At 33.5% G+C, this 23,217-nt stretch overlaps 2 protein-coding genes across 2 annotated transcripts in view; one reads left to right on the top strand and one right to left on the bottom strand.

Moving 5' to 3' along the window:
* Positions 1-5,574, top strand: part of LOC124356064 (15-hydroxyprostaglandin dehydrogenase [NAD(+)]-like) — a 32,373-nt gene extending 26,799 nt beyond the window's left edge. The window contains exon 6 of the mRNA XM_046807230.1: positions 4,693-5,574. Within this exon, the coding sequence (XP_046663186.1) occupies positions 4,693-4,810 (118 nt within the window). The 3' untranslated portion in view covers positions 4,811-5,574. The remainder of the gene's footprint in view (positions 1-4,692) is intronic.
* Positions 5,575-13,467: 7,893 nt separating this feature from the next.
* Positions 13,468-22,312, bottom strand: LOC124353475 (leukocyte receptor cluster member 1 homolog). Its single transcript, XM_046803318.1, has 3 exons — positions 21,973-22,312; positions 16,642-16,741; positions 13,468-14,409 (listed from the first exon to the last, which is right to left on the bottom strand). The coding sequence occupies exons 1-3, from the start codon at positions 21,993-21,995 to the stop codon at positions 13,534-13,536; spliced, it is 999 nt and encodes a 332-aa protein (XP_046659274.1). The 5' UTR covers positions 21,996-22,312; the 3' UTR covers positions 13,468-13,533.
* Between the last annotated feature and the right edge of the window lie 905 nt (positions 22,313-23,217).

The following is a 23,217-nucleotide window of genomic DNA, read 5'->3' on the forward strand; positions in this document are numbered from 1 at the left end:
GCACACGAGCATGATTGGACTAGCCAGGATGTAGCACACGAGCATGATTGGACTAGCCAGGATGTAGCACATGAGCATGATCGGACTAGTCAGGGTGTAGCACACGAGCATGATTGGACTAGTCAGGATGTAGCACATGAGCATGATCGGACTAGTCAGGATGTAGCATATAGAATGATAAAGGAGGGATCTCATAGGAAGAGTAATACCTGGATTACTCAGGATATTCTCTACTTGAGAGAAAGGCTCAAATTTTATCATTCAATTTATTTAAAATCAAATAACGAAAACTTCAAAAATTTTTATAGAACATTTAAACAAAATTATCGCAAGGAAATAAAAGCCGCTAAAGCACGAGATGTTGAACAAAAATTGGAGAACACAGAACATTTTTCAAAAAGTGCGTGGGAAGTAATAAAAAGCGTTACATCACAAACAAAATACTCAAAACAATCAAATCCGAAACTAAAAATTGACGGTAAATTAACAGACGACCCATTTCTAGTGGCTAGCGAATTTAATAATTTTTTTTCGACTGTGGCTGTACCAAGCACATCTTTCAGTTGTGACAATCTTGTAGAAAATGTAGTAGTGAGACCGGTCTCTTCCATGGTTCTGTTTCCTGTGGGGGAGGTGGAGATGGCAGTCGTCTTGAGAGACCTCAAGCCGAAGAAGTCCAGCGACATCAACGGAATGTCCGTGTGGCTGATCAAGCGTTGCTTCAAGCACATTTTGACACCACTTACTAAATTGATAAATCTGTCCTTCGCCCAAGGCGTTTTCCCTTCAGCTTTGAAGACAGCAAGAGTGGTTCCGATCTTTAAAAAGGATGATCCTTGCATCGCAAGTAATTACTGTCCTGTTTCCATTCTTCCTGTCATTAGCAAAATTTTCGAAAAGGTTTTCATTAGAAGGCTTGAAGGTTTTCTTGAACAGTTTGAAATTCTTAACCCTGAGCAGTACGGATTCAGGAAAAACAAATCGACGATTGATGCTGTAACAAAACTCATTGACTGTGTTGTTGATGGCTTGGAGAGGCGAGAACAAGTGCTCAGCATATTTCTCAACCTTTCAAAGGCCTTTGACTGTGTGCATCATGGGACACTGTTGCATCAGTTATGGACATGTGGTGTTCGAGGTCAGCCACATAAATGGCTTTCGTCATACCTCAGTGGCAGAGAGCAGTGTGTGCAGATCGCGAACACCCTGTCAGGCAAAGTAAAAATGCAGTACGGTGTTCCCCAGGGTTCAATTTTGGGGCCCATACTTTTTCTCATTTACGTCAACAGATTGAATTCATCAATTCAAAATGGAGAGGTGATTTAATATGCGGACGATACGACTCTCTGCATCAGATCAAGTACGAAACAAGATATTGAGATCAAAGCCTTTATTGAACTAAACGCATGCATCGAGCACTTTTCAAAGATAAATCTAAAAACTAACTATGCCAAAACTAACGTTATAAAATTTTGTCTCTGTCAACAAGAAGACGAATACAGACCAATTGTGATGGCGGATGAAGCTATTTTAGATGAAGCCGAATCCACCAAGTTTCTGGGGATGTACCTCAGGCATTTATGTCTTACGCAATCTAGCAAAATTCTGCTCGTTTGATGTACTGAAAACTGCCTACTTTGGCATAGTACATCCACATTTGACCTACGGTTTGAGACTATGGGGCAGCTGTTCTAAATACAAATTTGACAGAGTATTTAGAACACAAAAGAAAGCTGTTCGAATAATTTCGAAATTAAAACCCAGGAGTCGTGTAAAATTGCCTTCAGGGAGCTTGGATTTCTAACCTTACCCAGCTTCTATATTCTAGACGTTACCCTGTACTGCCGATTCAAATGTGAACTGGTTCAGGGCAGGGACGTCCATCAGTACGAGACCAGAGGCAGGAACAATTTCAAAACTGAACAGCATAGAACGGCTATGTTCGAACACTTGCCATCTCAAATGGATGTCAAGTTAATCAATAAGCTCCCTGGAGATCTCAAACGAATGAATGAACCCAAACAATTCAAATCTCGATTAAGACACTTTTTGTTGTCAAAGGCATTTTACTCTGTTGATGAGTTTACGATGGGCCGCTGGGATGAAAATTAGCATTTTATTATTATTATTCTATTTATCCTTTTCTGATATCCAAAACATGCAAAATACAATATATTGTTAGGTTCACACATTAGTATGTGGAATTAACTGTGCCTATGATAAGATAGGTTTTAGTTTATATATTTTTAAATCAATATGTTGAAATGACGCTTGCAATGCAATTTTGTTCATTGTTTTACTGCAATAAAGAATTATTATTATTATTAGCACATGAGCATGATCGGACTAGTCAGGATGTAGCACATGAGCATGATCAGACTAGTCAGGATGTAGCACATGAGCATGATCAGACTAGTCAGGATGTAGCACATGAGCATGATCAGACTAGTCAGGATGTAGCACATGAGCATGATCAGACTAGTCTGGATGTAGCACATGAGCATGATCAGACTAGTCAGGATGTAGCACATGAGCATGATCGGACTAGTCTGGATGTAGCACATGAGATGATCGGACTAGTCGGGATGTAGCACATGAGCATGATCAGACTAGTCAGGATGTAGCACATGAGCATGATCAGACTAGTCAGGATGTAGCACATGAGCATGATCAGACTAGTCAGGATGTAGAACATGAGCATGATCAGACTAGTCAGGATGTAGCACATGAGCATGATCAGACTAGTCAGGATGTAGCACATGAGCATGATCAGACTAGTCAGGATGTAGCACATGAGCATGATCAGACTAGTCAGGATGTAGCACATGAGCATGATCAGACTAGTCAGGATGTAGCACATGAGCATGATCAGACTAGTCTGGATGTAGCACATGAGCATGATCAGACTAGTCAGGATGTAGCACATGAGCATGATCAGACTAGTCTGGATGTAGCACATGAGATGATCGGACTAGTCGGGATGTAGCACATGACATTCTAAACTATTCTTTGGCTTGTTCTTTACAATATTGTCCAGGCAAGTATTGTAACGTCTACACTTGGTATTAGGACAGTACAAATTATAAGATCTTAACAAGTTAAGGAATGATGTAGTTTGATCCTAAGGAATCAAAAGAATTTACTATGATTCTAGTATCATTGAAAAAATGTGCATTTTTCTTTTCGTAATTGGGTGTATTCATTGACCACTTCTTGGGTATGCCAATCATTAGAGTAGAATTCCCAAATCAATTTCTGTGACTTTCAGTTCTTTCAATTCTCATAGGTTATATTGCAAACACGAGTTTTATAGATATGATGAATTAAATTATAAAATGCAAAACATTGGCATTTACACAGACTAAAAGAACTATTTTTCAAGTAACGGTGACTCTTCCTCACATTTAGCATGGTTACTACATCGTGTGTCCACGAAAGTATCTACAATCAGGCCAACATGTCAATCATTGTAATAATGTTTATTAAACATAAATAAATGTTTTTTAAAGAAAGTTTCAGAGAAAATTTTGAAACAAAACAGAATTAGTGTTTATACCTTAACTAAATTAAAATACAATATTCTTACAAGTATAGTGGGAGCTTACAAAAATGTGTGATATAACGGTATTTGCTGAAACTTTTTATACCTCTATATTTTTTATGAAACACATTTAAGTTTAAATTCAGCCTCTCTGTCATATTTTAATACACTGTACACCTCTTGCTATAAAAAACTAATTTTTAGTCAATGTGTCTATAACTATAGACAGTAAATATATAGTAAAATTTACCTACCTTATTCAATGTTATACAATGTAAGTAGGTGTAACAAGTAAAAATTTAGGAGGATCAATTTGACAAAAATTTGTTAATTTTTACACGAGGCAAGTTAAGCTGAGCGCTGTATCATCTGTCCAGGGGCAGCAGAGTGTTGAGTATGAAGCCTTGGCGTTGAGAGCAAGAATTTTGATAGCGTGGTTCAGAAGTAACGGATGTAGGAAGTGATTTGTATCTAATGTATACTGTTGTTCTCATCTCAACCAGATTTGAGTACAACCTGTCCTGAGTCCTAATTTTAAGATTTCCCATTCTTCCTCCAAACAAATATGTTAAAACAAGAAAATTTTGATATGATAATTTAAAGTTAAGAATAGGAGGAATAACTAATGAATAAGTTGGAGTAGGATTGTAGTACTGAGCTTTGAGCAATACACCATCATACATACCTGCTTATCTACACCTGTTTCCCATCACTATATATTTAGTTGCAGAACAGAGATATCTACTGTGACTCCTAGCTTCAGAAGGGAAGAGATGATAAGGGTAGAAATTTACAAACCGGTATTCAAACTCCTTAAATGTTAATTAACACGTTCACTGCATCATTGGAATTTCATAAAAATTATTTGGGTGTGTACTGAGTAACCAATACTCTTGTAAGAACATAATATGTGTGCGATTGGAATAATCTGCTACTCTTGTGCTATGTGCTATAAACAGTCTTGCAGTGTATCTCAGCAGCCGGCAGTCTCGGAGCTGTTACAACCTTATTGCCAATATGACAAGTCAGTAGAAGAATTAGTCACCATGACATGAGTAACTTTGTTCTGCACAAAAGTACTGTATGATTGAATTCATGTGTTTAACATATCTCTACGTAATTAACTCTCCACACACGATGTATGTCCCTAGGGTCGAGGCAGTGGCTAAGGGGCTGATCCACATTCTTCAGAAAGGCTCGAGTGGATCAGTGTGGATTGTGGAGAACCAGCAACCCGCCAGAGAGGTCAAGTTTCCTGCCAACTACTAACTTTTACTGTACAGATTTTTTACCGCAGCTTCCTAAACCCCGGCTAGTTCAGCTTGTGTGGGAGTGTCCTTCAAGGTATCCTGCCTCCCCCGTGCGCGTCCATTATACAGAGAGTGTCCGCCAATGTTTTTTACACCTATTATATTTTATAGACAACTTTTACAGTGTACGTTTGTCTAATGTGGCTGGTGAGTTTGTATGAACGAGTGGTGGATTTAGAAATGGTCCAACTCATTTATTGATTTTTATCTAACTTCGGTGTTGTGAATGTCGTTTTAGTATCCGCACAAATTTGTTTATATACAGCTGGGAATGGTGGGAGTCTGAATATGGTGTAAGCATCACTGATACTAACCCGAGTTGTGTAAAGTTAAATACAAGTTGTGCTTAAAACTAACCACATCTGATGTTTATACATTTTTTTTCAATTAGATTAAAACTGTTAGGTAAGCTGAAAAAGGTAATGTTGATATTCTACAATGTTTACCTTCCCTACAACTCTAATATAAAAATTGTTAAATGAAAACTTACTTATATAGGCCTATATATAAGGAAACTGTGACTGTGTGTGTCACTGAACTCCTCCTAAACAGCTTGACCGATTTAAATGAAATTGTGTGTCTTTAGGTGGATTTGAAAATTAGATTTACAAATTTAAGCAGTTACAAATTAAATTTAGAAGATAACAGTTTTCAAATGCCTGCACATTATAAACTGCAATTACGAGACAGTTAAATATCCTAAATAGCCAAACACTATTTAAAGGCGCCAAGTTATGATGTCTTTAAAATAAATTTCTGGTTGAACTTAAAGTGGTTAGACCACTTTATAATCAATTACATGTATATGTAGCATAATTTATAATTTTTTTTGGTTCGCAGGACATCTAAGCCTACAAAAAATTTTAAATTGTTCATAATTTCTTTTATAAATATGAATAGTAATGACCATCATGAAGTAATTTTCATAATTTATTAAACGTTACTTGAATTATTGTGTAAAATTAACTTGATTTTTGTCATGCCTTATATATTAAAACTGTCGCAACAGATGATTTTACAATTACTCAAATCTGCACACAAATTACAAATCCTAATCCTAATAACATTATAAATGTAAAAGTGCTTTTGTTTGTTTTGCGGATAACTGCTATATAAACGTAGGACTGAGAAATCTACTTCGGTTAAAAGGTGGCTATTTCTGGCCATTTAAATTCACTTATAGTATAGTTTGTCTTATTATTTAGTATAAAAACTATATACGTATTTAGCTCTCGGAAATCTACTTTGGTCAAAAAGCGTCTACTTCCGGGTCTTGTGATCTACTTTTGGTCTAAAATATTTCCAGTGCCATAGTTGTGTTTGCCTTGTTGTCCAGATGAAGAAAATATACATACATATGTTGGACTGAGAAGCCTATTACAACCTAGGGGCAAATCCTACCTACTTCCGGTATAAGGGGGAAATCCTTATCAAGTTCATGCAATATTCCAAAATAATTGTTTATAGGGTTTTATGTTATAAAAGTCTTGTTGTTTTTCAGACTGTCGTCTAGGAAAGAATGATCGTTGAGGCATGTCAATTATTGTTCGTTTGTTTGTTTTTCCATAAGCCACTGTTAAAATTTTACATCGCGATGTCAAGGAAGCCCACTAGTTTTAAGTACCTATCTCATGTAAAATATTCATAACTTTGTTCATTAAGGTTGTTTTTATTACAGTGTTTAAATAGTATTTACAATACATTACATGTTTTTAATTCGGCACTGGTGCAATCTGGAATAAAATTTAGATATTAACTTTGTATTTGTTATTTGCATTACACTACTTATCAAGCACTGTATACTAAGGTATTTTATAAAATTGAAATATAAACAGATGTTTCAATCAATTTGTCGAACTTTAGGTGAAGTGTCAATAACTGTTTAGTGTCAGTTAAATTTGGATTATGAAACATAAATATTAATTTTATTTCTGAATTCCAAAATATTGCAGATAACTTTTGTAATCCATCTCTTCATATAAATTTTCCTCAGATTTTAATGAATATTTTAACAAAGATTTAGCCGAATTCGTCCAGCCCTTTCTTAAGATTAGTGCTTAACAACACATTTTTTTATTTATAAGATATAACTTAATTGAATGTTGGGTTCTTATTTCCATTCATTGTATACAAAATATTTCTTTTTCAAAGACTTTAAAATTAAAAGTTATGAGTTAAAATACATGCTCTCTAGAAAAAGTATAGAGCACATTATTTTTTCCTTGAAAAATGTAATTCATAGTTTGTAAAAGACAGTTCAAAACAAAAACAAAAAAAACGAGAGGTTTTAGATTTTCAAATTATTTTTGAAGCGCCCCTAGCACCAGACTGATCATCCAACAACAAAAATAAGATCACTCCAAATTGTTGAACATCAGTTGTGGACAGTTTTGAATAAAGCTCTGTATAAGTTTAATGGAAAGTAAAAGTAATATTATATACAAATGTATAAACAAACTTGTTTTATATAAAATAAATAATTTTTGACAATGTGGTTTTTAATAGACCATATAATGGGCTATTGATGAATGTTTAATTAAAATTGTTGAATCATTAAAAAACCCTTTTTAGACCAAAATGTTACATTATATGTTGGTTATTCTAGTAAAAATAGAATTAAATTTAACAAATTTTAATTGAAAATAATGTATTTTAGTAACTAGAAAACCGAATGTGGTACGATTTGTTTGGCCAAGACTGGCATTTACAAATATCGACAGACATTTCTTCAAGGAACATCTCCTTTGATCTATAAAAAAACAGACTACTTACACAAGTGGGGGGGGGGGTTTAATACTGAATTGAGGAAGTATTCAAACAGAAGTGAAGTAGTTTATCACTTTTAAAGAACCATTCTAAATCAATGACAAAAAAAAACAGTTATTAGTGTTAAAAAATAATAATGGTAAACAATATTAATGGTCTTACAACTTACACAAGTGGGGGGGGGGTTTAATACTGATTTGAGGAAGTATTCAAACAGAAGTGAAGTAGTTTATCACTTTAAAAGAACCATTCTAAATCAATGACAAAACAAACAGTTATTAGTGTTAAAAAATAATAATGGTAAACAATATTAATGGTCTTACAACTTACACAAGTGGGGGGGGGGGTTTAATACTGAATTGAGGAAGTATTCAAACAGAAGTGAAGTAGTTTATCACTTTAAAAGAACCATTCTAAATCAATGACAAAACAAACAGTTATTAGTGTTAAAAAATAATAATGGTAAACAATATTAATGGTCTTACAACTTACACAAGTGGGGGGGGGGGTTTAATACTGAATTGAGGAAGTATTCAAACAGAAGTGAAGTAGTTTATCACTTTAAAAGAACCATTCTAAATCAATGACAAAACAAACAGTTATTAGTGTTAAAAAATAATAATGGTAAACAATATTAATGGTCTTACAACTTACACAAGTGGGGGGGGGGGTTTAATACTGAATTGAGGAAGTATTCAAACAGAAGTGAAGTAGTTTATCACTTTAAAAGAACCATTCTAAATCAATGACAAAACAAACAGTTATTAGTGTTAAAAAATAATAATGGTAAACAATATTAATGGTCTTACAACTTACACAAGTGGGGGGGGGGTTTAATACTGAATTGAGGAAGTATTCAAACAGAAGTGAAGTAGTTTATCACTTTAAAAGAACCATTCTAAATCAATGACAAAACAAACAGTTATTAGTGTTTAAAAAATAATAATGGTAAACAATATTAATGGTCTTACAACTTACACAAGTGGGGGGGGGGGGGTTTAATACTGAATTGAGGAAGTATTCAAACAGAAGTGAAGTAGTTTATCACTTTAAAAGAACCATTCTAAATCAATGACAAAACAAACAGTTATTAGTGTTAAAAAATAATAATGGTAAACAATATTAATGGTCTTACAACTTACACAAGTGGGGGGGGGGGGTTTAATACTGAATTGAGGAAGTATTCAAACAGAAGTGAAGTAGTTTATCACTTTAAAAGAACCATTCTAAATCAATGACAAAACAAACAGTTATTAGTGTTAAAAAATAATAATGGTAAACAATATTAATAGTCTTACAATTTAATCTTCAATTAAAATTTTACTCTTGCAAGAAACGTGGAATTGTGTTGTGTAGAGAAAAGAGATATATTGTTTGCATTTTTAGTAAGATATGGCAGTTTATAAAACAAATTAGTAGTTTAAAAGCTCAAAAATATTATTTTCTATTTTTATTGTGCTTGTCCTATTGTATCCATCCTTTAGGTGCTAGGTTAGCAAAGTTGTGTATAACTCTTCCATTGTATGTAAATTCCCAATACTCTTATCACAAAGTTTCTTTGTCTATTTTTTATATTGATTTTAGTTTTAACGAATTGTCGTTATTTAAAAAACCAGAATGACAATTTTATTCATAACTATATGGACCTAGTAATAATATTGTGGATTTTAAATACTCATTATTATAGTATAAAATATTTTATTGTAATGTCTCATTAGAATTTGAATTTTGTTCTTATGTATCGAATAATAAAATCAAAATAATAGCAGTTATAAATATATTTAAATTAAATGTAGAAGTTGATTGTTAATTATTGATTTAAGTGAAACTTAAATTAATCAAATGTTTATGAAATTATAATTTAATTTCATATGTTTCTATATTTAAAAATATTTTGGAAATATATTATCTTTTAAGTACCTGTTACATTTTAAGAAAATGTTCGTTTAAATAAAATATGTAGTTCTTATAATAAGATTATTTCAACTAAGTTTTTATTTTTGAACCATTGTTACTACCCATCAACTGTTAAAATAAGTGTTCAATATTCATATCACAAATGACATATAATTTATTAAATGTACAATAAATATAATATGATAGTTGGTATTTTCCTGTTGGCCAATATGTTAACAGTAAATGCTTGTGGATACTTAATGTTTGTTTGGTTCCTACGAGTCAGTTATACTCAAGCACAACTGCAATATTGAGCTTATCCTATGTTGTCTGATGATACGCTTCTTGTAAAAGCTTCTGCATCCTTAATGTGATGTAAATTAATTAGACTAATTCATTACTAAAAAGAACCAAACTGTTTAATATATTTGGAAATAAATATTCCATCAGTTTTATTACACAGTGTTATTTATTGTCAACCCCTTTATATTGTTCCTACAAACTTGGAAATTAAATAATAACAGGTAAATAAAAATACTATTTCCACTGAACCCTCTCAATTTTTACTGAGTCTGCACAAAATGACATGATTGGAAACTCAAAACTATTTTTGTCTGTCAGATCATCTTTACACTCAAAATAAGGAATTTGGGTCATGATCTATTGATAGAGAAGCTGAAATTCAACTGATTGCAGAATTAAATTATCTTCTACGGTTAAGATTGGTATAGAGATCTTAAGAGTATAAATCTAGAAGTCACAATTCAATATATAATTTATAAAAGCAAAAAAAGGAGGGTCCAAATTTAGAGTCTTGGGCATTCCTGAATTGGTAGTGGATTTTCAGAGTAAACTACATCTATTTAAAATGTTCTTACTAAAAGATAAAATGTTATCTATCAAATGAGATTAAGAGAAAGCCCAAAGCCTCAAATGAGGTGATGTGATACCTTGCCACACCTTCTGGAGTCAGGGTAGGTAAGATCAAATTAACCTCAGTGCTCAACCACCAACCAATCGTTAGTTACACCCGTCAACAAGTGTTTGGCAGTATGGAGATGTGGACAATATGACGGCAAACTCTATAATAAGGAAAAGTATACACAAACTTTTCAAATATTTGTCTTAAAATACTTACGCCAAAAGTTGGATTAAAATCAAAGTCAAAGAATGTCTTACTTTACCAGGCAAAGTTAGGCTTCAGCCCTCTCTAACACTTAACCAAGGGTCCAACGGGTTGTTACCGATGATGGTGCTATGAATTTTGTTCCAGAGATATTTGTGTGTTTTATTTTCTGAGGCTAAAAGTGACCTATCAACACGTGCATTCGTTTTTAAGTGTATATTATCCTTTGTAACAGATAAATATTGGTTAAATTTAAACTCAAATGCTTTTCACTGACAACCATAAGCAGAAATTGAAAGTAAGTGTATAGAAAGATGTTTGTCATTCAAATTGAACATATCGATTTGGATTGGAGCCTAAAGAGCTGTGTTGGTTTCCCTTCATTTCCGGTTTGTGGACCTGTTGTGTAAACCAGTACGTTTTTAGAAAGATCTCGGTCTGATTCCTTCTTCTGAATACCGAGACCGTAAGGGCAGCACGTGTTGAAATTCTTTCTGTTACTCTACACGTGATATTTAAATTTAATTCATGAAATGTTGAGCAGTGATAATTGACTGTGTTTGAATGTATCTGGTGGGATGGAATAACTAGTTAAATATCAAATTTTAAATTAGACTCCCGAATTTAAGTTTGCTGTGCACGTACTGAGTGTGTATATAGAGAATGTCACAAGATGTTTGAAGTAGTGTATTCAACTAATAAATTGATGATTTGAATGCTGATTTAAAGCCACTGTATTTATTTTCCCAGCGAGTGAAATCAGTTCTATGAAACTCAATTATATCAGAATGGTGTAAATCTACTTTTATAAAACAGAGTGTTGCAGCAGTTGAAAACTACAGGTGAGTCTTACACACCTGATATAAAGTGTATTCACAACACAAATAGTGAACATTATCATGTGTCACAAATGTGGTGACAATTATTCAAATTTGACCAACACAGCTAATCTTCATAAATGACAATTAACTTCTGGTCTTTTTCATCAAGATACAACAATATGGAACCATAAACATTAACACAGAACCACACTGATCTGTGACACATTAACAACGAGGGGCTATTAACAAAGAATTATAAAACGGATTATCTTCACCTTCCCTCATAGACACAATAACTGCTGGATCAAAAGTCTGCTGCAATAAGACAAAAATGCTAAAAGCAAGTTTCTTGTACCTCATTACAAGGTAGGAGTTCACCATACCATGTCACGTAACAGACTTCAGACTTAGCTGAGGTTTTATGAAACATTACAAGGCAGGAGTTCACCATACCATGTCACGTAACAGACTTCAGACTTAGCTGAGGTTTTATGAAACATTACAAGGCAGGAGTTCACCATACCATGTCACGTAACAGACTTCAGACTTAGCTGAGGTTTTATGAAACATTACAAGGTAGGAGTTCACCATACCATGTCACGTAACAGACTTCAGACTTAGCTGAGGTTTTATGAAACATTACAAGGCAGGAGTTCACCATACCATGTCACGTAACAGACTTCAGACTTAGCTGAGGTTTTATGAAACATTACAAGGTAGGAGTTCACCATACCATGTCACGTAACAGACTTCAGACTTAGCTGAGGTTTTATGAAACATTACAAGGCAGGAGTTCACCATACCATGTCACGTAACAGACTTCAGACTTAGCTGAGGTTTTATGAAACATTACAAGGTAGGAGTTCACCATACCATGTCACGTAACAGACTTCAGACTTAGCTGAGGTTTTATGAAACATTACAAGGCAGGAGTTCACCATACCATGTCACGTAACAGACTTCAGACTTAGCTGAGGTTTTATGAAACATTACAAGGTAGGAGTTCACCATACCATGTCACGTAACAGACTTCAGACTTAGCTGAGGTTTTATGAAACATTACAAGGTAGGAGTTCACCATACCATGTCACGTAACAGACTTCAGACTTAGCTGAGGTTTTATGAAACATTACAAGGTAGGAGTTCACCATACCATGTCACGTAACAGACTTCAGATTTAGCTGAGGTTTTATGAAACATTTCATTCTTGAGATGTCCTATCGAAAATCATACAGTAAAAAGTACGATATATTTTGTAATCTATTTGAATCAGAGAACAGACATTGTGTCAGCCTACTGAGTGATAGCCACATTCCATGGTTGGATGCACCATAACACTCATTCTTGTCTATGTAGAAATGAAGTTTCGTGCAAAGCTAAACATAAAATCTTTCTCGATACATTTTACCATATGATACATTCACAGTTTTGTTACCTGAGTTATGTTTCATAGCAATGTTAAAATAATAAAAGTTCCGGTGAGGTAGGAAGGGTACGACCTTATACATAGACTTTCTCTATTATTTTGAATAAATAAGTCTACATGCAGTCACCAAAAATTGTTGGGCTAGGTAGGCTACGTGTGTTAATGTGTCACATGTTAAAATATCATATGATTGTGCTCAATTGGTTTACAAATCAAATGTAATTATTCTGGTATATCCTTGTTGTCATCATTGTTTCCTATACGTCCAATTTAAAACATACTTGCTACAATTAGCTAAATCCCATGAAACACTTCACCAAATTCAATTGCCTATATAGAAATGAACCTTCAAGTCTGTAGGTTAGTTCATCTCAATATTTTGTGCGGACAGGCAGATACACAGAAATAACATTTTTCTGGCACCTCAAGTGGACTTTTCTAATGCTCTGGCAATAATTAATCTTGTTATAGGTTCTTGTTCTATAAATAAAGTTATTAAAAAATATTGTATGCTTCAATTGCATAATTTTAATTTTTTTAGGACTATTTGATCAAGGAACTATTCAGTAAAAATATAAAAGTTACAAATAAAACATCAGTATATATTATATCTATAAAGTATGTACAATATGTAAAATATTGATTTATTAATAATGTTTTGTATATCTTCTTTCAGTTTCAAAGTTCTGTTTGGCAAGATGTGGATTAAATTGAGAACTATATTTCTGCTGGACCATTGGTACGACTGGTTTTTCTTCTGGTAAAGTCTCCCCTCTTAATTTTGCCAAGACCTGTTTGGCACGAAGCTTTTCTGCTCTCTCTCTCTGAAGTCTTTTTGCTCTCAGCTCATCCAAATCAGCTTTAACTTCAGGTGTATCGCTTGTGCTGCTCTCACTTGTTGATCCTTTTTGTTTCTTTTTCTGAAATGACTTTTCTTTCAAACGAGAATGCTTGTGCTTCTTTGATTTTCTTCTTTTGTGTTTGTCTCTTTTACCGCTTTCACTGTCGCTGCTTTCTTCCCGTTTTCTTTTATACTTCTTTTTGAATTCATTTGTTTCACTTGTACTTTGTGCTGACAAAGGTTTTTTCATTTCACTACTTTTGTTGATTGAGCTCATACCTAAATACCTTCTTATGCTGTTCAGAGGATCAACTAATTGTTTAGATTTTACATTAACTTCTTTTTCCTTAACTTCTTCCTTCCTTCCCTCATCAGGAAGAAGCCTACTAGGCATTTTGTTATACCACGAGATCTTTCCGGTCGCCTCGACCGTGTCTTGTCCCAAGTACGTAAGATAGCCAATTTGTTTTTCATATTTTTCTTTCTCCTCTTTCTTCTCACGTTCATAATCTTTGTTGGTGCCTGTGAAAGCCACTAGACCTTCCTCCAGTTCCTTGAAGAAGTTGACATGTTCAGCCTTGCTACAGGTTGAAGTGATCGTCTCATCTTCTCTGTTGTCTTGTCTTCCGTCATAAACTGATCTTGCTTTGATCCTTAGTGCCTCAGTTCGAGCTTCTTGCTCCTGAAATAAAATGGTACGTCATTAATCTTTATCAATACAAATAATTTGAAAAATAACTACATCCAAGTTTCTAGTTCATACCACATGAAAAATTGTTTATACAATTAAATTCTCGAGCTCGTTGTATATGGCCATCTTCAGTTAATAGATAATAACTGAAACTACTGATAATAGAATCTGTCTGTACATATGTGAATGCCAATTTGAAAATTGCTTGCTGAATTCAACTTACAAGTTGAAGTATAATTTTATGAAAACAGTCATGATTTAGTCTCTAACTATGTTTAGATTGGTTTTGGAGGACAGTTTGAGACAAAAATGTATTGATTCATACCCGTCTTCTTGTATTATTTAACATCTATACAATTCTTTTGAATGATATAAAGGCTCTGCATATAAAGGAAGTGGTTATTTAAAGGACAAATGACAGCTTTTGAAATTGAATTTCAAATATCAAAAATCAACCAATTCAGCTTATACTGCCCAAGTGGTTATAACACATGTTAAAGGTATAGGACTTTCTGTTGTCATTGGCTCTTACAAAATAGATTTAATATTTGCCCAGTAATATAGTACTATTAATAATCACCTCAAATACTTATTGCGAGCCTAAGTATGAAATACAAAACATTAGAAGTATCTTTAACTCATGTTGTATATCTAATATAACAAAACACCATAAATTAACCTAAACAATATTGAAAGTTTAAAGATTTTTTTGTTTGTTTCCAATTTAACTTTGATGGTGGACAATTTGCGCAGGTAAACCAATATTTTTAGATATTAGTTTTAATTAATATTCAAACAAAAAACATAAGCTGGCTGAAATATGTTATAAGAAAGGAAAATGTTAGCTTACTCTTACTACAGCTTAACTTATTTTAAAATTAATCTTTTTTCATTATTTTTGTAAAACACTTTAGTTATTTTTTATTACTTTTCTAATTGATATAGTCACTATGATTAATTCACAGATCCATTTGTGGATTATTGAAAGTTGAATATATGATAACACTAGAATTATGTCTAATGCCTACCTTAACTCTTATGAAACCTAAACCAAAATATCTGTCTTGGTGCAGATGGAAGGAATATAGATTTTACAATATCTTCAATTATCGAACAAAAGAAGCATTATTAGTTATTGTAGTTAATTTTACAACACTGATGGTATGACGAATCTTAATTGACTAGCATGTTAATATACTTGTAAGACAAAAATTAAGAAACTCCATTATTTTGAAACCTTATAAAATATAAATAGTAATAAGCATATTGTTTATAAAACCATGAATTTGGTTAGGTTGAAATTATTTAAAAATTGTTTGTAAACAAGCTCACTTGTATTGGTTCTATTTTATTGTATACATACATATACACTTGTATGTCTGGAATGTTATTGTATACTCCTCAAAATCTGCAAGGCTGCTAACTTGAAATCTTGAGAGATATCAGAAATATCAAAGAACATTGCTGTAAACAAACTTCACTTTGTAATTTTACTCTATGATAACTAATAATTCAGATACAAATACTAATTATTGAAGCAGCCATCATTTCAACACCTCGAGATATCAAAAAATGTTGAAGATTAAAATTTGTTTACAATTGCGTAATATCTTTTTAATATATTATTTTTATGTCATTATGTTGGTAAATAGCTAATATAACAATTGTACATAAATACAAACAGCTGCCATGTTGAAGGTGTTTACTAGTTGAAACTAGCTAATAATGCTACATTGAATACTATATCCATACCAAGTTTTGTCAGAATCTAATTAAAATACAGCAATTACAATGTTTAATTATATTTATGCTATTTTAATGATACTTCTCAAAACTGTGCATGTATGCTATCTTAAAACCTTATAATATATCAAAAGGGGATATAAGAACAAATATTGTTTTAAATAAGATGAGAAACAACATTTGTATAAAATCTACTTAAAATTACCCTTGGGAAAACCAAAAATTGTGAATATGTCTGAAATGTACTTGTGAAATGAGATAAACATGTAATAAAAAGATAAATCAACGTTAAGATAAAATAACATACAAGACAATATAAGAAAAGAGTTCTCAAGTTGACTAACACTTCTGGTTTCAAAACCATGAACCAGAATTTATTTTATTCTTTCGGTGGGAGACTTAGTTAAAAAAGTAATCTACACAAGAATACAAAAAGAAAAAAATGTAAAAACCCCTTTAATCTAGGGCTTCTGGACTTACAGCAAGATTGGCTCTTTGCTCTCGTTCCTTCTCTTCTTCTGCGGCTTTAGCTTCATCCCTCCTAACACGAGCAATGTTTTCTTTTGTTCTGACATGCCACCTGGAACAGACAACACAAGGGATTACTGATGAACCGGTGCTCAAGCACTTGTTTCATGCTTATCTAGATTCTCATTGTGCAGTCCCGTGATTGTATCGTGGCTCCGAATATATCATCCCACTGCGACCAATATAGGAAGAATGCACCAGAAATTTATCTACTACAAAAGTTACTGAAGGGCAGTTAATTCGCGATCTGTACAATAAGTAGACACCAGTACAGAACAACATCTTCCACTGTTACCCCCAGAATACTAGTTAACACAATTAATGTAATCAATAACTGACTCTCAAATATTTTGTGTTGGTCTGTGAAATAATGGAAAAATAACTGGATTTACAGATGATACTGCTCTTTCATATGGAGCAGCCACTACACTTTAACTGAGAAATGAAATACAGCAAGACCTAAATTATCTTAGCCTATGGTTTGCAAGAAATAAATTAGAACTAAATGCACAGAAATAAATGTTCAATTTGTAATATATTACAATTGTAAAAAAATACAATAATATATGGCATAATACAAGTAGTAGACAGAGACATAGGTTTTACATAGTTTATTTCACTTGAGATTTTGGTACTTTTGTATTATAGGCTACTGACCACATCTTTATTGGGGGAAAAGAAAATTTTATATATGTACACACAAATGATAATTCTCTACAATTACTGTATCAACTCCAATTTCTGAGCCTGTATTAGGTGACCTGAGCTTGAATTTACGTACTACCTTGAGGAATGTTTTTTTTTCTGTCAGATTGCCTGCTCGCCGCCCTGATGGTCTTGGGCATTTCTGATCAGTACTTTTCAGAGCTCAGATCACTTGCAGTTAACAACATGGGAAAAGCAATGACATGGAAGTACACTATTATAACAGCGATGCACTGTCAAGGCAACACTAGTAATGGACCACTCGATGACCTTGAACAAGCACTGGCCCGAGGGAAGGGTTGTGCGATAAGATATATATATCAACTAAAATGTCGGCTGTAGTACACGAGGGTCGTCCATAAAGTAACCGCCGTTTGGGCGTGGTCCGATAAGTAGTGGGGGTAGCGCCGCCATTCTCACATCGGTGTGCGCAGCCGTTCAGTACGCTTCTAGCTGTGCAAGGGAGAGCATCGTGCGATCGCGCGTTCTTTTGTTACAACTTAAAAACATGAGCGCCGTGATAGAAAATCCCGCCAAGTGTGAAGTGCGTGGTGTAATAAGATTTCTGTGGTCGAAAAGTTACACAGCAGCTGAAATTCATCGTGAATTGAGTGCGGTGTATGGCCCAAACATTATGAGCGAAGGTGTAGTCCGTCAATGAGTTCTTTTTTTTTTAAATGGAAGAACGAACGTTCTCGATGAAGACCGGAGTGGTAGGCCATCTCTCGTCAGTGATGTCTTGGTGAACAAAGTGGATGAGAAGCGTCACTTCACAATCTCTGAACTTTCAGATCATTTTCCTGAAATTTCTTGTGCATGAGATAGTGACAGAAAAACTAGGCTATCACAAGTTTTGTGCTTGTTGGATTCCAAAAGTGCTCACCGATGATCAAAAAATGAAAAGAATGCTGCCATAGACTTTATTACTCAGTATGACATTGAAGGAGAAACATTTTTGAACAGGATCGTTACAGGAGATGAGACTTGGGTAGCCTATGTGAATGCCGAAACAAAACAACAGTCAATGCAATAGGGTCATACCGCTTCGCCAAGCAAGCCAAAGAAAGCTCACCAATCTTTTTCAGCAAGAAAATTGATGGCCAAAGTTTTTTGGGATGCTAAGGGCATCTTGCTTGTTGAATTTATGGAGCGTGGTACAACCATTACAGCTGCAGCTTACTGTGAAACCTTAAAACGGCTACGACGAGTGATTCAAAACAAGCGTTGTGGTCTTCTGACATCTGGTGTTGTGTTTGTCCATGACAACGCCCGCCCTCATACAGCTCAAAGAACAATAGAACTTTTGGAAAAGTTCAAATGGGACGTTTTTGACCACCCCCCCCCCCCCCTACAGCCCGGACTTGGCTCCCAGTGATTTCCATCTTTTCCCGTACATGAAGCGGTGGCTTGCATCTCAGAGGTTTGCGAATGATGAAAAGCTTCAAAACACTGTGACAGGTTGGCTACGTTCTCAGGCGGCAGATTTTTTTAAAGACGGAATTTCAAAAACTGTTAAAAGATATGATAAATGCTTGAATTTGCACGGTGAATATGTAGAAAAGAAGAGAAAAGCTGTAGTTTTAACATTTATATAATAAACTTTTTGTATCTCAACTGGTTTATTTTTTATTTCAAAACGGAGGTTACTTTGTGGACGACCCTCGTAATAAGCAGCTACCACGACAATCGTATCATAATTATCAATATGATACTATCGAATATAAAATTTGACCTATAGAAATCCTTAATTAATCATTGCCAGCTTTCACTATTTTGACAACTGACATCATTGCCAGCTCTTGTTATTTAGTTTATGTAGTGAGTAGGCTAGTGACAATGACAAGAACAATGGTGATGAATATACACATATTGGCCCAAAATGTGTTTTTAAACATTGGCAATGTTTTAAATGGTTTCCAGACAAAGAGTCAGCTACATTAGAAATAAACACTAATGTAAACGTATCCTAAAGGGAGAGAAGCAGTGATACATTCTGTTTAGAAATTTGCCCAGAAAATAAATGAAATGCTGATTTAATTATCCCATCAACTGTGAAACATGTAAAACCAGGAACAACGATCGTTACGGATTAACGGAAAGCCTATTTTGGCCTAAAAACAAAAGGTTATGACCATTTTACGGTTAACCACAGTAAAAACTTTGTCGATCCACTAACTTCTTCAAACACCCTTGGAAACAGTAGAATTTAATAGTAGAGCTACAAAGAAATCCTTAAAAACTGGTCTCAGGAGTGACTGCATTGCCAATTATCTTGTAGAATATCCTTAAAAACTGGTCTCAGGAGTGACTGCATTGCCAATTATCTTGTAGAATATCCTTAAAACTGGTCTCAGGAGTGACTGCATTGCCAATTATCTTGTAGAATATCCTTAAAAACTGGTCTCAGGAGTAACTGCATTGCCAATTTGCAGAATATATGTATCAATGAGAAATAATGATTATTGGTGGTGATCCATTTAAGAATTTTTTAAATGCTTATCACACATATTTACCCTATGAAATAATTGTAAGTACTACGTTCCTCCAAAATCGTTTGAATAATATTCTGTCTTTTGAAAAAATGCATTTCTTATACATATGATAGTATAGCTTCTCTGATAATAAAATTTTAAAAACCTAAAACTTAATTCACTTCGAAATTATAATTCAAAGTAAAATCTTGTTTGTTATTGACTAATGGCATTAAGAACAATAATGATGTACATGTTTTCTTTGTTTCACAAGGAGTCAGACACTTTTATCATTGAAATTAGTTAATGGTAAGTAAATGTTATTGTACTGTCTTAAACATTCTATAAATATTGATAGCAAAGGTAATTTTTTTATTTATCATTAATACATTAATTTATGAGATAAAAAACCAGCAGAACTATATTGTTCTTTGAAATATCTATCACATTATTTGGTCCAATATCTTGTTTTCTATATTTAGTAGTGTTAGATGGCCATGAATATCGATGATTCAATAATCATGATTCCATTGTGTTGGTGGCCGCTTATTGTACTGCAGTCAAGATTTCTCTACACTACTCTAATAAGCAGTTGAACGAAAATTTCACAAGGCATTTACTGTCTGGTTGTTGTCAGTATGATACCAAAAAAGCAAATATTGGCCCAAAATGTTTTCTAAACACACCAATGTTTTAAATGGCTACAAGAAAAGAGCTAGCTCCTTAAATCCAAAGATTATTTTACTTAATCTGAAAAAAATACATTTCTTTTACATATAAAAGTATAGCATCTCTATATTAACATTTTTAAAACCTAAAACGTAATTCAGCTCCACATCGTTCAAAATTTATTAAAAGTAAAAACATGATTGAAAATAAATTCAAAATTAAAATCATGTGTTTCGTTATTTATTTATTTATTAGGCCTATTATTTCAACGGCATCCGCCAATATACAATAATTTCACAACATTTTCATGCAACTTAAATATAACATCAACAAAATAAATAACAACTAATTAAATTACAGAAAGTAGTGATTATGCAGTGGAATGGCTTTATTATTATTGGAATTATTGACTAATGGCGGCAAAAACAGTGAAGTATGTGTCTTCTTTACTTCACAACAGTCACGTTTATCCTTGAAAATACATAAGGTAAGTAAATTAATTAAGGTAAGGTAATTGTTGTTGTAATTATATCTAGTATATTTTGTACATCAACTCGTTATTTGGTCTGAAATGTTGCTTTCAGTCCTATGGATGGTTATGAATATTGATAATTCATATCATTCGATAACCATCATTAGATTGTGTTGGTGGCCGCTTATTATACTCCAGCCACTTCATTCTGAGGCACCTCCGATATAATATAGGAGGTGCGGGTAGGGTACGATAAGCGGATCCGGTTTTTTATATCGAAATTGGGAAACCTTAATCATAACCATCGATTTAATCAGTTAATACTGACTAATTATTTTGAATAATTAACTTAAATAATCTATATCAACAGTTGCAAACATTTTCAAATAATACTTGTAATGAAATATTTCAATTTTATATAAGTTAACATTTGATTATTAAAAATGGTAGTCAATTTTAGAAAACTACACGACATTGCTTTGAAAGATGATAAGACATGTTTTTCATGACTTCAACATTTTGGACTCATACCGAAAAACCCATTATGTGAAATTTGTGGGAAAGAAACAACTGTAACTGTGAGAGGAGCAAATATGGTCGTCTGCTTATCATACCCTACCCGCACCTCCTATTAATAAAAGAAGCACAGTGGTGGAAATTAAAGGTTTCTAAGCTCACTCCATTAAACATAGCATCTAATTCAAGTTAGGATTTTACCTTTGTTCAAACAGCCCCCATTTAAATTAGTTGTCAGAAATTGGGTTCCTCTTGTCATTGGTTTTGTCAAGACCTTTAATTTGGAGTAAGCTATCTCTACTACACCTATTATTTGGGGCTTAATTAATATTATATTATTGAATTTGACAGCTAACACAGAGATAACCTTTAAGATATCAACTTGATCATAATTGTTGAGTTCTAAATAAAACCATACACTGATATGTATTTCTAACAATAGTTACCTACCTCTTTTTCGGTAATATATTCATTGCAGCAAGTTTTCCAGTTTATATGTATATAGGGTCACAATTTTCTCAAAGAATACCCTCTAGTTATGTCAGAAGCAGTAGTTACATGTTACACTAGACACAAACTTTCATTGTTTTTAGGATTTGCATAATTGTATAAAACTGCCAACTATTAAAAAATTACAAGAAAGTTTTAAAGACGACACTTATTGCAAGATCTGAAATCAAACTTGATATATCGATCTGAGTATTCCTTTTTGCTTCCGTCTTTTGAATTTCAATTCAATTGTCGCGTCGTCAGTCCTAATAATTATTGGGTACGGTCCAATAAGCGGACCCGGTTTTTATATCGAAATTGGCAAACGATATTACTTAATCATAACCATCGATATAATCAATCGATACTGATGAATTATTTTTAACAACTTAAATAATCTATATGAACATAGTGATGGGACTATCGACTACTTTTAAACATCGACTAGACTAGTCGTAACGACTAGTCGACTAGTTTTTCGTGTCTTGACATGAAATATTTTCTAAGAACTCTGCTAGCTGTCGCGAATAAAACAAAACAGCCAATCTTCAGTAGTTGACTAGTCGGTTCGGTACGCTATCACTAGCTATTGGAGTTTTTTGTGTGTGGAGTACTGACATTATATGAATTATTTGTGTAAGGAATTACATACGTTTTTGTTACACATTGTATACGTTTAGAATAGGTAGGGATTGTGTTATTGTATTGTTTGTAGTTTAAATTAGTAAAATGCCTCCGAAGAGATCAATAGTTTGGAACTATTTTGAGAGAAAAGACAAGGACTGTGTTGTTTGTGGATTACGTAAAAAAAATTCTTAAGTGTGTTAACAATACAAGTAACATGATGTTACACCTTAAGAGTAGGCACCCTACAGTGTTATGTGGTGAGGGTTCTCATGACAGTGCTGATATTGTGGAAAACGTTACACCTAAAACAGAAAAGAAAATGTCTTCTACATCTTCAGTTGTAGCAAGCAGTGCTCTTATAGTTCGGCACTATTTGGAACTACCTTTAGCTGAGAGATCAAAAAGCCCTCTCCTTTTTTGTGAAAAATACAAATATGTAATTCCAGAAATGTATTATTTACAAAAAAAAATACTTATGTTTGCCAGCAACTTCTGTTCCTTCTGAGAGACTTTTTTCTATTGCTGGGCAAGTCACAAATGACAGAAGAAGCAGACTTGTCCCAAAAAATGTTAATAACA

The sequence above is a fragment of the Homalodisca vitripennis genome, chromosome 2 (genome assembly GCF_021130785.1).
Source record: "Homalodisca vitripennis isolate AUS2020 chromosome 2, UT_GWSS_2.1, whole genome shotgun sequence".
NCBI lineage: Eukaryota > Metazoa > Arthropoda > Insecta > Hemiptera > Cicadellidae > Homalodisca > Homalodisca vitripennis.

Excerpts from the sequence above, each read along its gene's own strand:
- LOC124353475 (XM_046803318.1), bottom strand. The coding sequence starts at position 21,995 with ATGAATATATTACCGAAAAAGAG. Across the intron at positions 16,742-21,972 it reads AATATATTACCGAAAAAGAG|GTGGCATGTCAGAACAAAAG; the intron begins GTAGGTAACTAT and ends TGTCTGTTCCAG. Across the intron at positions 14,410-16,641 it reads AGCAAAGAGCCAATCTTGCT|GAGCAAGAAGCTCGAACTGA; the intron begins GTAAGTCCAGAA and ends ATTTTATTTCAG.